At 60.2% G+C, this 15,212-nt stretch overlaps 4 protein-coding genes across 11 annotated transcripts in view; 2 read left to right on the forward strand and 2 right to left on the reverse strand.

The window, feature by feature from the left end:
• LRRC24 (leucine rich repeat containing 24) overlaps nt 1-3,008 on the forward strand; it is a 5,470-nt gene extending 2,462 nt beyond the window's left edge. The window contains exons 2-5 of one of the 2 annotated variants that reach the window (XM_003802323.3): nt 414-627; nt 753-1,031; nt 1,190-1,358; nt 1,993-3,008. In XM_003802323.3, the coding sequence (XP_003802371.1) occupies nt 463-627; nt 753-1,031; nt 1,190-1,358; nt 1,993-2,915 (1,536 nt within the window). In that variant the 5' untranslated portion in view covers nt 414-462 and the 3' untranslated portion in view covers nt 2,916-3,008. The remainder of the gene's footprint in view (nt 1-413; nt 628-752; nt 1,032-1,189; nt 1,359-1,992) is intronic. The other variant, XM_012813036.2, reaches the window with a different exon arrangement.
• A 234-nt stretch (nt 3,009-3,242) lies between these two features.
• LRRC14 (leucine rich repeat containing 14) lies at nt 3,243-7,616 on the reverse strand. 3 transcript variants are annotated; one of them, XM_023508409.1, is made up of 5 exons: nt 7,585-7,616; nt 7,106-7,263; nt 5,209-5,562; nt 4,427-5,011; nt 3,243-4,327 (listed from the first exon to the last, which is right to left on the reverse strand). In XM_023508409.1, exons 3-5 carry the CDS (start codon nt 5,535-5,537, stop codon nt 3,760-3,762), a joined length of 1,482 nt encoding a protein of 493 aa, XP_023364177.1. In that variant the 5' UTR covers nt 5,538-5,562; nt 7,106-7,263; nt 7,585-7,616; the 3' UTR covers nt 3,243-3,759. The 3 variants fall into 3 exon arrangements, with proteins under 3 accessions (XP_023364177.1, XP_023364178.1, XP_003802382.1); XM_023508410.1 differs by lacking the exon at nt 7,106-7,263 and having other exon boundaries at nt 7,585-7,608; XM_003802334.3 differs by lacking the exon at nt 7,585-7,616 and having other exon boundaries at nt 7,135-7,560.
• Nucleotides 7,617-7,806: 190 nt separating this feature from the next.
• On the forward strand, nt 7,807-14,022 carry RECQL4 (RecQ like helicase 4). Its single transcript, XM_023508356.1, has 21 exons — nt 7,807-7,890; nt 7,957-7,990; nt 8,093-8,190; nt 8,401-8,546; nt 8,737-9,342; nt 9,446-9,545; nt 9,621-9,752; nt 10,033-10,129; nt 10,211-10,303; nt 10,381-10,517; nt 10,893-10,976; nt 11,054-11,236; nt 11,318-11,497; nt 11,570-11,711; nt 11,800-12,062; nt 12,131-12,419; nt 12,494-12,623; nt 12,705-12,874; nt 12,941-13,121; nt 13,192-13,574; nt 13,667-14,022. Exons 1-21 carry the CDS (start codon nt 7,807-7,809, stop codon nt 13,789-13,791), a joined length of 3,657 nt encoding a protein of 1,218 aa, XP_023364124.1. The 3' UTR covers nt 13,792-14,022.
• A 34-nt stretch (nt 14,023-14,056) lies between these two features.
• Nucleotides 14,057-15,212, reverse strand: part of MFSD3 (major facilitator superfamily domain containing 3) — a 21,428-nt gene continuing 20,272 nt past the window's right edge. For 2 of the 5 annotated variants that reach the window (XM_023508355.1, XM_023508353.1), the window contains 3 exons: nt 14,745-14,829; nt 14,345-14,651; nt 14,057-14,261 (listed from right to left, as the gene is read on the reverse strand). In XM_023508355.1, coding sequence (XP_023364123.1) covers nt 14,088-14,261; nt 14,345-14,651; nt 14,745-14,829 — 566 coding nt within the window. In that variant the 3' untranslated portion in view covers nt 14,057-14,087. Of the gene's footprint in view, nt 14,262-14,344; nt 14,652-14,744; nt 14,893-15,212 lie in introns of all 5 variants that reach the window. The other 3 variants (XM_023508354.1, XM_012813040.2, XM_003802357.3) reach the window with 2 other exon arrangements.

Consider the following 15,212-nt stretch of genomic DNA (forward strand, 5'->3'; position numbering starts at 1 on the left):
CAGGTCTTTATGAAGGTGTTTTGCCAAGGCAGGAAACAAGTTGGGCTTTTTTTTTTTTTTTTTGGAGACAGAGTCTCACTTTGTTATCCTTGGTAGAGTGCCCTGGTGTCACACAGCTCACAGCAACTTTCACTTCTTGGGCTTAAGCGATTCTCTTGCCTCAGCCTCCCGAGTAGCTGGGACTACAGGCGCCCGCAACAACGCCCGGCTATTTTTGTGTTGCAGTTCAGCCGGGCTGGGGTTGAACCCGCCACTCTCGGTATATGGGGCCGGCGCCACATATACCGGCAGAACCACAGGCGCTGCCCAGGAAGCTAGTTTTTATTTAAAAAGTTCGACAGAGGAGTGGACCTGAGCTTGTGGTCTTCACTGGTTCTCGAATGTTAGGCCTAACCTGATAACCTGTGTTTCAGGAGGCGCATTCTATTCCGCCAGACCTGAAGGAGGCTGGTCTCGCGGGACATGGCCCTGGGGACTTCCGCGCTGCTGCTGCTGCTACTGCTCCTGCCCAGGTTTCCACCCCATGCCGCCGGCTGCCCGGCTGCCTGCCGCTGCTACAGCGCCACGGTAGAGTGCGGCGCACTGAGGCTGCGTGTCGTCCCGCCAGGAATCCCACCCGGGACGCAGGTGGGCGCCAAGTGGAGGCGCTGGGCGGCGGGAGGAGTGTGTGAGCGTTTATGTGGGTGAATGGGGGAGTTCTGGGAGAAAGACCCCTGGCTGCGGGATAAGGTCCCACTTGCCCTGGCCCGCAGACACTGTTCCTGCAGGACAATATCATCGCCCGCATAGAACCGGGCGCCCTGGCTCCGCTCGCCGCTCTGCGTCGTCTCTACTTGCACAACAACAGCTTGCGTGCCCTGGAGCCTGGCGCTTTCCGCGCACAGCCGCGCCTTCTAGAGCTGGCGCTCACCGGCAACCGGCTGCGCGGCTTACGCAGCGGCGTCTTTGCGGGCCTGGCCCAGCTGCGTGTACTCTACCTGGCGGGCAACCACCTGGCGCGGCTGCTGGATTTCACGTTCTTGCACCTGCCGGTGAGCACCAGAGGACAAAAAGGGCGGGGTCCTTCCGTGTCACCACGAGCCTTACCAGGCTGGAGTAGTTAGGGGGAGCAGAGTCAACCCAGTCAAGATCGTAAGGGGACCTGCCTTTCTCAGCACTTTTTCCTGATGATCTGCTGTCCCTACTTCAGCGACTGCAGGAGCTGCACTTGCAAGAAAACAACATTGAGCTGCTGGAAGACCAGGCTCTGGCCGGGCTGTCCTCTCTGGCACTACTGGACCTCAGCAGGAACCAGCTGGGCACCATCAGCCAAGAGGCCTTGCAGCCCCTGGCCAGCCTGCAAGTACTGCGCCTCACAGGTATCTCTCAAGCAAGGCTCTGCCTTGGTCACAGTGGTGGCAGGAGGGAGCAGGCCCACATGTGGAGGGGGGCTCAGACACCAGGCAATTGGGAACACACAGGAAGGCCACACCACCACCTGCAGCCATAGGGGAGGGCTGCCGAGAATAGAGGTGCTGGTGGAGGCACAGTTCCGGTACTCTGCTTAAGGAAAACAGGAAAGCTTGGAGTTCCACAGGTTGATTTGATTTAACACAGTTGAGGGTTTTGCACGATTTGGGGCCATCTGAGGTCAGCCAGCCAAATCTCACCTATGGGCTGAGATTTCCATGGTTTTAGTGTTCGTGGGGTGTCTATGCGGGCACAAGGTGCCCCCAAACAGTGGAGCTTGGAGTGAGCCTCTAAAGGAGCAGCTGCTTTCTCCAAGACCAGTGGAGAAGTGACTGGGAACAGGTCTGCATGAGATGTGGAGGGCTTGCTCCCATCCCAAGGAGGCAGAGGTGAGAAATGGGGTGGCAGGGGTCCTGGACTCCCTGCGAAGAGGCAGTGGGTGGTGGGAAAAGGCTACAGCACTGACTAGCAGAACCTCAAATGCACAGGCTGTTATGCATGGGATCAACCCCAAGCCACCTGCAGCCTGACACTCTCCCACAGAGAACCCATGGCGCTGTGACTGCGCTCTGCACTGGCTGGGCACTTGGATCAAACAGGATGGCCAGCGGCTGCTCAGCTCCATGGACAAGAAGATCATGTGTGCCGAGCCTCCGCGCCTGGCACTTCAGAATCTCCTGGATGTATCCCACAGCAGCCTCATCTGCATTCCACCTTCCGTACATGTGCATCCGCTGGAGCTCACAGCCAACCTGGGTGAGGACCTACGAGTTGCCTGCCAGGCTTCCGGTTACCCGCAGCCCCTGGTGACCTGGAGAAAGGTGTCCCAGCCCCGCGAGGGTCAGTCGCAGGACCAGGCCCAGCTAGAAGACGGATCGCCCGGCCTAGGCGGGCATGCGGCCTCCGACATGGGCAGCGGTATGCTCTTCCTTACCAACATTACGCTGGCACACGCAGGCAAGTACGAGTGCGAGGCCTCCAACGCCGGTGGCGCCGCCCGCGTGCCCTTCCAGCTCCTTGTCAACGCGTCTCGGCAGCAGCCGAAACAGCAGGCGCTCCCGCCGCCCCCCGCCGCCAGCGAGCCCAGGCACGAGGCTGGTAGCATGGCCTTCCGTGCCCTGGGTCTGGTAACGCAGACGGCCGTCGCGGCGGCCATCGCTTTGCTGGCGCTCACGGCGTTGCTGCTGGCCGCCATGATCTGTCGCCGACGCCGCAGGCGGAAAAAGGCTCGGGCGCCGCCGGGGGAGGGCGCGCTATTCGTCAACGACTACTCGGACGGGCCCTGCACCTTCGCGCAGCTTGAAGAGCTCCGCGACGATCGCGGCCATGAGATGTTCGTCATCGACCGCTCTAAGCTGCTGTTCGCCGAGGGGCCGGCGGAGGCGCCCGCGGCCCGTGGCCCAGTAGAGGGGGCGGCGCCTGGGCTCAGTGGCCCGCCGCCGGTCGCCTACGAGCTCTGTGCCTGAGGCCTGGCGCGCGCCGATGACGTAGGTGCCCGGGATTGGCCGGCGCAGCTCACGCATGCTCCGTCAGTAAAGGTGAAGCCGCGCACTGTGCGCCGAGCCTTATGTGGGGCGCCGTGGGCGAGGGCCGGGAGCGTTGCACGCGGGCTCCTAGAGCAGGAAGGCCCCAACACCCCCACGAGGCCCTCTAGGAAAGACACCCAGAAATGCCCCAACTTTTATACCACCCTGGCTGGCAGGCTGTAAGATCTCGGGCGTCCCGAAGGCGGCCCAGGCTGAAGAGCAAGGACTGCCCGGCAACGCTTCTGGTGTTGCCCAGTAAGGGTGGGACGACAGGCTGGATGATGGGTGCTGACTAGTGGCCAGGATGGAGGTGATGGCAGAGATTGGGAGAAGTTACAGACGACCAATTAGTACTGAGAAAACAGCCACAAATTGAATTTCCAGACATACTGCAAGTTAGTACCTTGATGACTCCCTCCAGCCCCAAAGCACAGCACAACGGGCAGCCATAACACCATATGGAGCCCAGAGTGCACGGAGACCTAAGCCTCCCTGCAGCAGGTCCTGTCCAACTTTAAGCCCAGAGCATTAGGCTCTCAGTAAAGGGATGGGAAGGGCCCAAGGAGACCTTCTCTCTCAGCTCACACCTGTATTGGGATGCAGACAGGACTCACACCCAAACTGTGCAGGGCAGTGCAAAAAGCAGGGGGAACTCAAGGTACACCCAGAAGCCAGGCAGAGCCGGCAGGAAAGCAGACTCTAGTGCTTTTGTCACTAGTCCACCAAAAGCCCTATCTACCCAAGGAGACCCCTGATGGCCTGTGTCTCACCGAAAGACTAGCAATCATAGGCTGAAGTAGTCTGCAGCCAGCCGTCCATAGATGTCCGTGGTCCAGAGAACATGTGCACGGCCTGAGGCCAGCAGCAGCTGGTGCAGCTCTGCTTCTACTCGGGCAAACTTCTCTTCATTGATGGAGGCTTCCAGCAGGACAGAAGCAGGTGGTGGCCAGGGCAGACCCTCATAGCAATCCACAGGGAAAGGGTGTACCACGGTGCGCAGTTCAGCCTGAGCTGCTGAGTCCCGCAGCAGCTCCTTGAGGCCCGCCATGGATAGCGGGTTGCCATAGAGGCCAAGATAGCGGAGACTGGCACAGCGAGTTAAGATGGGTAGCGTGGCAAACAGCTGGGTATCAGCAAGCTGGCATTCTGTTAGCTCAAGGTGCAGCAATGTGGCTGACGCTGCCTGCAGCAGACCCTGGAAAGGTGCAAGCTGGCTGCCGGATAGGTCATTGCCACTCAGATCCAACTTCTTGAGGTGGGCGGCATGGGAACTCTGTGCCAGAAAGCGCAGGTCCTCAGGCAGCAGAGCACAGAAGGCCAGCTCCAGGCTCTCCAGGGGACTCTGCAGAGTGCTACAGGGGCACAGAGGTTACAGAGAGGTCACAGACAGGCAGGGCCAGAGGAGGGTCCCCACATAGGGGAAAGGCAGGGGAGTGGTGGGGCCAGCTCACCTAAGCAGCTGGTCCAGCCTCCCTGAAAGAAGAGAGGAGCCCATGCTGAGCTCCCGCAGACAGGTGAAGCGACCCATCTGGGCCAGGAAGTAGCGGAAGTTGTCCTCACCATCCACAGAGGGCTGCCTTGAGTCCCCATGTACATAATGCAGCCTCAGGCTAGCCAGGTGCTGGAAGCGGGCCACATGTGGGATGATCACAGACAGGCCGCGCAGGCCCAAATTATTGAAGCGCAGGTCCACACGGCGCAGACATCCTGCGTCCAGAAGCTGCAGCAGGGCTACCGTATTACGCATGGGCAGGTCCTCAGCTCGCAGGTCTCGGCAGCAAAGCCGCAGGGGACTACCTACACTGCTTCGAAGTGCCTCCCGCAGGAATGCATAGGAGGCCCGGTTCACTCGCAGGTCCACACGCACCTCCACAGGAACAGTGGCCAGCCCTGGCTCCACAGCCCCACCCTGCTGCTGGGCGATGCATGTGCGGGCCACAGCTGCTGTGCAGTCCCACATGCTCATGGTGCCTGGGTCCTGCTCCACACCATCATCGAGGAGGCCTGTCATGTCCAGCACCCGCAGCACGTGCTTCCTGGGAGCAAGGGTGGCCTGAGGTGGGGAACTGGGGGGAGGGCCCACACCCTATCCCTTCTATCTCGGGATAGGAGCAACAAGTCTGCTCCTGCAATCAGCTCCTGCTAACTGCGGGACCCCAACCTGGAACCTTCTCAGGGAACCCTCATTGCACGCGCCCCCCCAGGCCTGAGGGCCTCTCAGGTGGGTCCATACCTGCAGAGGGGCTGCGTGCCAGTCCCTGCCTCCGGGGCATGGAGCCGGGCAGTCAGTCCCAAGATCACTGCCTGCATGCTCTCTGTGCTGGGCCGCTCTTGCAGGAGGGCCCGGCTGCAGTGGGCACACTCCTGCAGTAGCTGCTGGAAGCTGAGCAGTGGGAAGGGCCACGTGTGTACCAGCTCACGTAGTACGACTGTCTTCTTGTCCATGAAAGCCACCTTGAACAGCAGGGGAAAAAGCTCACGAGGCAGTAGGGGCAGGGCCTGGCAGGCAGCTGGCTGGCACTGGAGCACCTGCCGGGTGCTCAGGAACACAAGCGTGTGCATGGCGTTGGACCAGGCAGGTGTCCACCTGCAGGAGAGGAACCTTCAGCATGGAGGAAAGACCCCGGGCCCAGACCACAACCCTTTCCACACAACGGTGGTAGGAAAGCCCAACACAGTGCCTGGTGGTTAGTAGAGGACAGAGTTACAAAGAAGTACCTGTTAGGTGCTAAGCACTGGGCTGGGCAGAGTGGACTAGAGGACAAGGCCACACCCCTCCAGAAGGGCCTCTCCTATACGAACTATGTAGTACCATTTGTAGCCTGTTTAGTTGTGTGTGCTTTTGACAGATGTTTTATTGCCCTCCTGGACCCCCCTGGGTACTTCAGGCCTAAATTACAAAATCTCTTCAGAAACCCTTCTTCAAAAGCAGAATAAAGCCCAGGCCCCTCCCTACCGACTTTCATCAGCACAGAGAAGGTAAGATAAACCAACAGCCATGTCATGTTCTTCACCCACCCTCCTCACAGAGGCCACCCTTGACGTACATGAAGCATAGCAGGGAGAGGTTAGAAAAACACTGAAAACTTCATAAACACTAGGGTAGGCTCAGCGCCTGTGGCTCAAGCGGCTAAGGCGCCAGCCACATATACCTAAGGTGGCGGGTTCGAATCCCCAGCCCGGGCCCACCAAACAACAATGATGGCTGCAACCAAAAAATGGCCAGGCGTTGTGGCAGGCGCCTGTAGTCCCAGCTACTTGGGAGGCTGAGGCAGGAGACTAGCTTGAGCCCAGGAGTTGGAGGTTGCTGTGAGCGTGATGCCATGGGACTCTACCCAGGGGGGATAGCTTGAGGCTCTGTCTCAAAAAAAAAAACAAAAAACAAAAAACAAAAAAAACCACTAGGGCAGGCACAAAGACCCAGGACCTAGAGAATACTGAATCCAGATAACACGGCCTATGAAATCCAAGCCCTCAATGTGAGCCCCAGAAGTAACTACTGCTTTCCAGGGGGTCGCCATGCATGGAGACCCTTTAGAGCAGTGGTTCTCCTGTCTCAACCCACAGGAACTGTATTAAAGGGCCGTGGCATTAAGAAAGCATTAAGAAGGTTAAGCACTGCCTTAGAGAAAGAAATCCTAAACTTCAGTGGTCCTTACCGCTGGTCTAAACCTCTTCCTCTTTACTGGAGAACCCATGTGGAGAGACCAAGTCTTAAATTCACAGGATTTAAAATGTGCCAGACCAGGGATTGCTCAGATGAGGCAAAGACACCAGCCAAATTGGCATCTAAGCTGATAAGATCCCCACAAAAGACTCCTGAAGCCACAGGGTACCTGCGACAGAGTGTGTCAGTCCTGCTGCTCTTAGCAGTGGCAAACTGGCAGACTTACTGTGTGCCAGGCACCTCGTCCTCAAAACTACATCATGGCCATCCTCCTGTGACAAATTAGAAAACTAAGGCCTAGGCCTTGCCCAAGGTCACAGTCCCAGGGACAAACCTGGGAAAGACTGGGGAGGGCAGTACGGACCCAGGAATCCTGCCCTTGCTGACTTTTCCGCCCACGAATAAGTCCTTAAGGAAGCGGTTCCTGAGAAACCCCAGACGCCAACCCTCGGCCTCAATATACCCGCGAAATCTTGCTGGGACGATTCATACCTCGCTCGGGCAGGACACACCAACCAAGCACCTGTCAGGAGAGGAGATGAAGGCAGCCGGCCTAGCGACGGAGGCAGGTGCCGACCCTCCCGCGGGCCTCAGGGGAAAGCGTTCGTCCTGGGCTGTCAGCTATTACAAAGATACCCCTTCCACCTCTGGCCCACGCTCAACCCGACGCTCACCACCCCCCGCCTCCTGCGCGGGGCCTGCGCCTCCAGGCCCGGAGCGTCGCCCACAACGGTCCCGAGGCCGCTCTGCCAGCGCGGAGGGCTCCTAGGTCCTTCCCCGAGAGCGGCTGCACCGCCCGGGCTCCTGGCCCAGAGCGCCCACGCGCCAGCCCCCGCGACCCCCGGTCCGGCAACCCGAGCGCCCAGTCCCCCACCACTTGCAGCTGGGCAGGCCAGTGGCTCGCGCCACCCCACTCGGACCCCCGCCTGGCCCCGCACTCACTGGCACAGCAGTCGTAGCCATCCGCCCCGCCCCGCCCCGCGCCGCGGCGCGCCACGATGACGCAACGCCTCCCGTTGGCCGTGCCGCCCCAGAGCGCGGGGATTGGTTACCGGACGCGGAAGCCTGCCCTCCGGCCCCCGCAGCCCGCTCCATTGGTTGGCGGCGGACACCGCGCTCCCCGCGGGAGATTTGCGGAGCGCGGGCTATGCGGGTGCGCGCGCCATGGAGCGGCTACGAGACCTAAGAACGCAGCTACTGGCATGGGAGCGCGCGTTCGGGAAGCGGCACGGGCGGCGGCCGGTCCAGGTGCGAGCTGCTCAGGGGTCGGGGGCTTGAGGGCGCGGCCACTTGGCTGACACGCTTCATCCACAGGCCGACGTGGAGGAAGCACCTGAGGACACCCGCGGTGAGCTTGCGGCCCAGGACCGGCCGGAAATGGCGGGGACCGGCGCAGGGCGCCGAGGGGCCCAGGCCCGGCTCTGATCCCGACTCCTACCTGCCCATGCAGCGCTCTACCGGGAGTACCGCGCCCTAAAGAGAATCCTGGGCCAGGCTGGCGGCGGGCCCCGCAACCCCGACCCATCTCTCCCCACGGAAGCCGAGGAGGTACCGGGCCCCGACACCCTGGTGTCCCGTGTGGCGGAGTGGTAGAGCCGGGGCCAGTGGTAGTCGCGGGGCCATACCTTTGCGGGGCAGAACTCGGGAGGAGAACCGGGCAAAGCGAAGGACCAGCCCTTGCTCCCATTTAGAGGAGGGGCGGCCGTAGGCTCCCGCCCCTCACACAGGCCCTTTCCGCCCGGCCTTCTGTCTCTGCAGGCCCTGGAGTCCAACTGCTGGGGGCCTCACCTTAACAGGGCTGCAGCCAGGAGTCCAGAGCCTGAGCCAGCGCGGAGATGTCGAGGGCTTGTGCAGGACTACGGGGGGAGACTGAAGGCGAATCTGAGGGGCGCCCTGAAGGTGGGGGACGCAGGCGGCCAGCCGCTTTGCTTCACCGGGCTCTGCTTCTTGTCCAGTCTTCCCCCATGCACCGTGGGACAGGGGCTCTTTCGGGAGGTTCTCAGGGCTGGTTTCTCTGCTTTCCACTTTCCGTGTGGGTGGTACGGTCTCCAGCACTCTTGCGGCCTGAGTTCTGCCTGCTGCTGTTTACCCCCTCCCAGGCTGGGTCTCTATCCCCCAGCCTCCACAAAGACCCGCATCCAGGACAACCAGCCCGAAGCCCTCAGACCCAGAGGCCATCCTGCTCTCTCCAAATGAAGCCAGTGATGTGCAGTTGAAGCCTTCTGGACCCCAACCAAGGCCAGGCCGACTTCAACAGCTGCAGGCATCCCTGAATCTGCGGCTGGTCTCCCTAGACCCAGGCTGGCTGCAGCGGTGTCATACTGGGGCCTCGGATTTTCTGGGGGCCCCCAAAGCCTGCAGGTCTGGCTTGGGCTCAGAGGAGTCACAAACTCTGAACTTTGGTGCAGTGGCCACCCTTGGTCCTGGCACTGGCTCTGAGGTGCTTTCTCAGGGTTCAGAAGTTTCAGGCCTACAGGCAACGCAAGGGGTTTCAAGGAGCCCCCAGCCCAGCAAGAGAAAAAGCAACAAACCAAGGTGGAGTGAAGAGCCCTGGGCGAGTCCTGCACAGGTGGAGCAGGACAGTGGCCAAGCAGAACCCCTGTGTGACAGGGGTGGGGCTGTAGCCCTAGAGGAAGACCCTGCAGGGAAACCTGCTCCAGGACAGCCACCTCTGCCCTGCATTAGCCCCCTGGCCCCGAGGTACCGTGGCTTTAGCCAGGGCAGGGCAGTAGCCCCCTGCCCTCAGCTGAGTCAGCAAAGGCAGGGTAGCTGAGGGCATGTCCCACCTGCACATCTCCTTCAGGTCAGCTGTCAAAAGCAAGGGCAACTACGTGCGCCTCAACATGAAGCACAGACGTTGCACACGGGGTCAGGCACTGCGAGGCAGGCTGCTCCGCAGGCAGGTGAGATAGTAGCAGGATGGGGGCAGCCCTTCTCCCTTTCTGTCTTGTCTGAGATCGCATTTCGTGTCTCTCCAGGCACGGATGCAGAAATGGAAGAAAAGAGGGGAGTGTTTTAGGACTGGTGAGTCCAGAACCACAGTCACGGCTTGTTTGTCCTCTGGACAGCTTGGTCACTGGGCACAGCAGTGTCCGCAGTCAACTGAGGCAGCTACTCTGGGGGGTGGGTCTCACCAATACTGTGTGGGGAGGGCACTGCATTCTGGGGAATAGTCTTGGCCCAAGCAAAAGGCCCTACCAGCTCTCTGTTTGGGTTCCTCAGGAGGGTGGCAAGGATGAGGATGACTTGGCCCTTTCTTGCCTTGTAGGACAGGCTCTGCCCACTCCTGGGACTGTGGGTGATCATGGCTAGTGACTATATTGCTAGAACCATCTCAGCCTAGTCTGGAGCCTTCACACCACATTCTCCTGTCTGCCCCTAGCTGCTGAGGAGGACACAGAGTCTGCTAGGCCTGAGCCCTGGGTACCCCGCCTGGTCCCTGCCGTGCCACCCCTCTACCTGCCAGGGCCCTCAGGGCAGGTGGCAGGTAAGCAGATCTTACTGGCTCAGAGACCAGGGGGTGACTCGGGTTGGCTTAATTCTTGGTGATCAACATCTGCGTCTGCAGAGACACCACCTGAGGTCTTTCATGCCTTGGAGGAGCTTGGACACCAATCCTTCCGCCCTGGGCAGGAACGCACGGTCATGCGGGTTTTGTCTGGTGAGCATGGTTGTTGGGGCTGAGGTGGGGCTGGGGCTGGGCCACACAGGTTTACTGCTGACTCCCATCCTACCCAGGCATCTCCACACTGCTAGTGCTGCCCACAGGCGCTGGGAAATCTCTGTGCTACCAGCTGCCGGCGCTGCTCTACTCTCGGCGCAGCCCCTGCCTCACACTGGTCATCTCCCCGCTCCTCTCACTCATGGATGATCAGGTTTGTCAACAGAACCTTTGACACATGTAGGCAGCCAGGAACTGAACACGACTCCCCTGGGCTGCTGTTCTTGTCCCCAAACTTCCCCACCTGACCCCCAAGAGCTGCAAGGTGCATGGTTAGCCTTGGTCTTAGTCTTTAGCATTAACCTGAGAGCAGCTCAGCTCAATAGGGAGCCATCTCCTCTGGCCCATCTGCTCCAGGGCTCCCCAGTGGTCTGGATCCTTAGTCCTAGGACCCAGGGCCTGATTCTTTTTTTCTTAGAGGGCCTAGGATAGATATAGCAGCACCTCTTGGGTTGAGCAACTCTGCCATGACTGGGGGAAGAGCCAGGGCTTGTCTGGCCTGTGATGGCCTTTTATCCTGTATCTGCAGGTGTCAGGCCTGCCCCCGTGCCTCAAGGCAGCCTGCATCCACTCAGGCATGACCAGGAAGCAGCGGGAGTCTGTCCTGCAGAAGGTAGGGGAGCTCATGAACCTGGGGAGGCAGGCAGTGAGCAGGCACCTGGAGCCTGCACCTGATCCTGCTGCCTTCAGGTACAGGCAGCCCAAGTCCATGTGCTGATGCTATCACCTGAGGCGCTGATGGGGTCAGGGGGCCCTGCCAGCCTCCCCCACGCTGTCCAACTCCCTCCAGTGGCCTTTGCCTGTGTCGATGAGGCCCATTGCATCTCTCAGTGGTCCCACAATTTCAGGCCCTGCTACCTTCGCATCTGCAAGGTGAGCCAGCCACCTGTGGGTCAGGGTGAATGTGCCACGTAGGCTGGGGGCCTTACTACCCACCTCTCCCCTATGCCACAGATGCTTCGAGAGCATCTGGATGTACACTGCTTCCTCGGTCTCACTGCCACGGCCACACACAGCACTGCCCGTGACGTGGCCCAGCACTTGGGTGTAGTGGGAGAGCTAAGTCTTTTGGGGCCAGCCCCCATTCCTGCCAACCTGAACCTCTCTGTGTCCATCGACAAGGACCCAGACAAGGTGGGTATTTTCTGGAGACAGCAGTGAGGGTGTAGCCCCAGACAACCTGTACTCATGGCTGCTTCTCATCAGGCCCTGGTGACACTGCTGCAGGGTGATCGTTTTCGGACCCTAGACTCCATTATTGTTTATTGCAACCGGCGTGAAGACACGGAGCGAGTCGCTGCACTCCTTCGGACCTGTCTGTGTGCAGTTCAGGGCCTGGGCTTTGGAGGTGAGGCCTAGGTAGGGCTGAGTGTCCACATAGACCCACCTCAGATCCAACTGTCCCAGCCCATTTACCATGTCTGTCTTCCCTAAAGGTTGTGCCCCTGAAGCTGTAGCCGAGGCTTACCATGCTGGCTTGTGTAACCGGGAACGGCAGCGAGTGCAGCAGGCCTTCATGCGGGGCCAGTTGCGGGTGGTGGTGGCCACAGTGGCCTTTGGAATGGGGCTGCACCGGCCAGATGTGCGGGCTGTGGTACACCTGGGACTTCCCCCCAGCTTCGAGAACTATGTGCAGGCTGTGGGCCGGGCTGGACGTGATGGGCAGCCTGCTCATTGCCACCTCTTCCTACAGCCCCAGGTAGGTGTCCCCTCCCCAGTGCCCAAGCCCCCAGCACTTCGCCCCCTCTCATGCTTGTCCTGCTACAGGGTCAGGACCTGCAGGAGCTGTGCAGACATGTGTATGCTGACAGTACTGACTTCCTTGCTGTAAAGAAGCTGGTGCAGTGTGTGTTCCCACCTTGCACCTGTGCCCAACTGCCCCCAGTGCAGCAGAGAGGTGTGGGTGGGGATAGGCCTATGGCCAAGTCCACCCTTCAAGAGGCCGAGCATTGTAGCAGTTCCCGAGCAGCCCCAGGACCCAGGAGGACCTGCCCAGGCCACGAGCTGGCCCTCCCAGTACAGCCAACAGTGCAGGCCCTAGACCTGCCAGAGGAGGGTGAGGAACCTCGAGGAGAGGGTAGACATGTGCAGGGCTGCCCCTACATCCTCTGAGGCATGCTCTGCCCCCAGCCATCGAGACTCTGCTGTGCTACTTGGAGCTGCATCCCCAGCACTGGTTGGAGCTGCTGGCCATCACCTATGCCCGTTGTCATCTATGCTGCCCTGGGGGCCCTACCCAGCTCCAAGCCCTGGCCCACAAGTGAGCACACACCTGCCTGAGTTGGGGATGAGGACAGAGGGACAGGGCTGCTAGCCACACATTCCCTCTCCCTGGACACAGGTGTCCCCCTTTGGCGGTGTGCTTGGCTCGACAGTCACCTGAGGACACAAGGCAGGGCAGCACCTCCATGGAATTTGACATGGTTGAGCTGGCAGACACCATGGGCTGGAAGCTGGCCTCTGTACAGCGGGCTTTTCGCCAGCTGCAATGGGACCAAGAGTCCAGGACAGGTGTGCCCATCCCCACCCCAGACCCTGCTTTGCCTGCATGCCTGTGTCTGACGTGTTCTTTGGCAGGTGTGCGGCAGGGTACAGGGGTGCTTGTGGAGTTCAGGGAGCTGGCCTTCCACCTTCGCAGCCCTGGGGATCTGACATCTGAGGAGAGGGACCAGATTTGTAACTTCCTGTATGGCCGTGTGCAGGCCCGGGAGAGAGAGGCCCTGACCCGTTTGCATCGAAACTTCCAGACCTTTCACAGGTGGGGAGAAAGTGGGCAGGACTTGGGGTTACTTGCTGGGGTGGTACTGATGGACTTGTCCCACCCCCAGCGTGGCCTTCCGCAGCTGTGGGCCCTGCCTGGAACAGCCCAGTGAGGAGCAGAGCACCACACTGAAGGCCCTGCTTGGTCGCTACTTTGAGGAAGAGGCAGAGGCAGCACTGGGGCCAGAGCCTGTGGGGGACAAGCAGGGCCCAGAGCAAGAGCAGGCCATGGTGGTGAGTGCCAGCCCATCCTCAGGGCCATTCCTGAGAGGCTGTGGGGAGGTCAGGCTGCGTGTTCCCAACTCTACGTGTACAGAGAGATTGGAGGCACCCCCCACACAGCTCCAGGACTGGGAGGACCAGATCCGCCATGACATCCGCCAGCTCTTGATCCTGCACCCAGAGGAGAAGTTCTCAGGCAGGGCTGTGGCCCGCATCTTCCATGGCATTGGTGAGGGCGCAGGTGGTTCAGTCTGGTGCAGGTAAGAGCCAGGGCAAGACTGGGGAAGAGTTCTCATGGCCCGTGGGTTTGCTCTACCGTAGGCAGCCCCTGCTATCCAGCCCAGGTGTATGGGCGAGACTGTCGTTTCTGGAGAAAGTACCTGCACCTGAGCTTCAATGCCCTGATGCGCCTGGCCACAGAGGAACTCCTACTGGTGGGCCGCTGACTGCCTGGCACCAGCCCCCACGGAGACATGGAGTTGGGGACATGAGGCCACAGTATAGGGAATGTCAGGTGTGGCAGCCCATCCAGTAAACGGGATAGTCAGTGACCAGGCTGGTGACCACACTGGGCAAAACCTGCCAGTAGGGGTCTGGGGACAAGGATACTCCAAACTTCAGAATAAAATATGCTTAAGTTACAACTACTCTAGTGAGGAAGTCCTGGTAGCGTGGGAACAACTGCTTGTCACATGTCCCAGACACATCAGGCCATAGAGACACTTGGCTTTATTGACCACCCTCAGGCCAGGGTGCTGGGTGCCAGGCCCAGGCCTAGGATAGGCAGGGTTGAGAGAATGAGGAGGAAGAAAAAGCAAGGATGTAGCCCCAGGGTGTCAACCAGGGCTCCAGCCACGGTGCCCAACAGCAGCTTCCCCAGCAGCTCCAGTGTGGCCAGGAGACTGTAGTGTGTGGCCTGGGGGAGGTACGAGAATGGGGGTCAGAGCCTATGTAGCAGCCCAGCCTCACAGTCCCTTGCATCCTGGCCATGGCTCTTACCTGCAGGGCACTGGGTGCCAGCTGGCTGCAGCGCATCATCACGGTGAAAGTGGTCGTGGTGACCAGGCCCCCCAGGAAGTGCTGCAGGCACAGGCTCAGCAAGGCTGCTCCTGGAAGGACAGAGGGTAGCAGCACCACACAGCCCAGGGGGCCTGCCCTCAATCCTAAGGATAGCCCCTCACCTTTCAAAGCAGTACTAGGGTGCAGGCTGGCCCCTAGGGTGTCCAGGTGGAAGAGTAGGGCAGTCTGACAGGCCAGGCCCCCAAGGCGGAGCTGCAGCACTGATCCCAGCAAGGGTAATGGCTTCCTGGAGTGGGGGTGGGGAGACTGGGCAGTTCAGGGGATTCTAGAGCAGGTTGGAAGGCAAGTGATTGTGCAGAGAAGGCTGGGGAGCACGTACCAGTGCCTGGCCAGCAAGACACCAGCTAGGAAGGAGCCAGCAATGGAGCAGGCCACAGCACCCAGGCCATTCCACAGCCCCAGCTCTGCAGCAGAAGCACCATGGTCCAGTAGGAGGAGAGGAAACAGGCTGTTGGCACCCTGCTCACCTAGGAGGAGATTGTGGGCAGGGGAGGTCCTGTGTCTGCCCTCCTCTCCCTACCTGGAGATCAGTCCTGCCTTTGTCTCTCTTCCTGGGGCAAATACCAGGAGAAAAATGGCCACTAGCCAAGCCTGGGGCTAATATGAAGCAGCCCCAAAGAGACCTGAGGGCTGTGGTTAAGAAGCTAGAACTGGGCTCAGCCCCTATAGCTCAACCGGCTAAGGCGCTAGCCACGTACACCTAAGGTGGCGGGTTCGAATCCCCAGCCCGGACCCGCCAAACAACAATGACGGCTGCAACCAAAAAATAGCCGGGCGTTGTGGCGGG

Source organism: Otolemur garnettii, unplaced genomic scaffold (genome assembly GCF_000181295.1).
Source record: "Otolemur garnettii isolate 467f Iridium unplaced genomic scaffold, OtoGar3 scaffold00245, whole genome shotgun sequence".
Classification (NCBI taxonomy): domain Eukaryota; kingdom Metazoa; phylum Chordata; class Mammalia; order Primates; family Galagidae; genus Otolemur; species Otolemur garnettii.

What these genes read in the sequence shown, in the direction of transcription:
- LRRC14 (XM_023508409.1), bottom strand. Translation starts at nt 5,537, where the DNA reads ATGCACACGCTTGTGTTCCTGAGCACCCGGCAGGTGCTCCAGTGCCAG. An exon ending in GGCACGCAGCCCCTCTGCAG is followed by an intron (nt 5,012 to 5,208) that starts GTATGGACCCAC and finishes CCTTGCTCCCAG; the next exon opens with GAAGCACGTGCTGCGGGTGC. An exon ending in AGGCTGGACCAGCTGCTTAG is followed by an intron (nt 4,328 to 4,426) that starts GTGAGCTGGCCC and finishes GTGCCCCTGTAG; the next exon opens with CACTCTGCAGAGTCCCCTGG.
- RECQL4 (XM_023508356.1), top strand. Translation starts at nt 7,807, where the DNA reads ATGGAGCGGCTACGAGACCTAAGAACGCAGCTACTGGCATGGGAGCGC. An exon ending in AGCACCTGAGGACACCCGCG is followed by an intron (nt 7,991 to 8,092) that starts GTGAGCTTGCGG and finishes CTGCCCATGCAG; the next exon opens with CGCTCTACCGGGAGTACCGC. An exon ending in AACTTCCAGACCTTTCACAG is followed by an intron (nt 13,122 to 13,191) that starts GTGGGGAGAAAG and finishes TCCCACCCCCAG; the next exon opens with CGTGGCCTTCCGCAGCTGTG.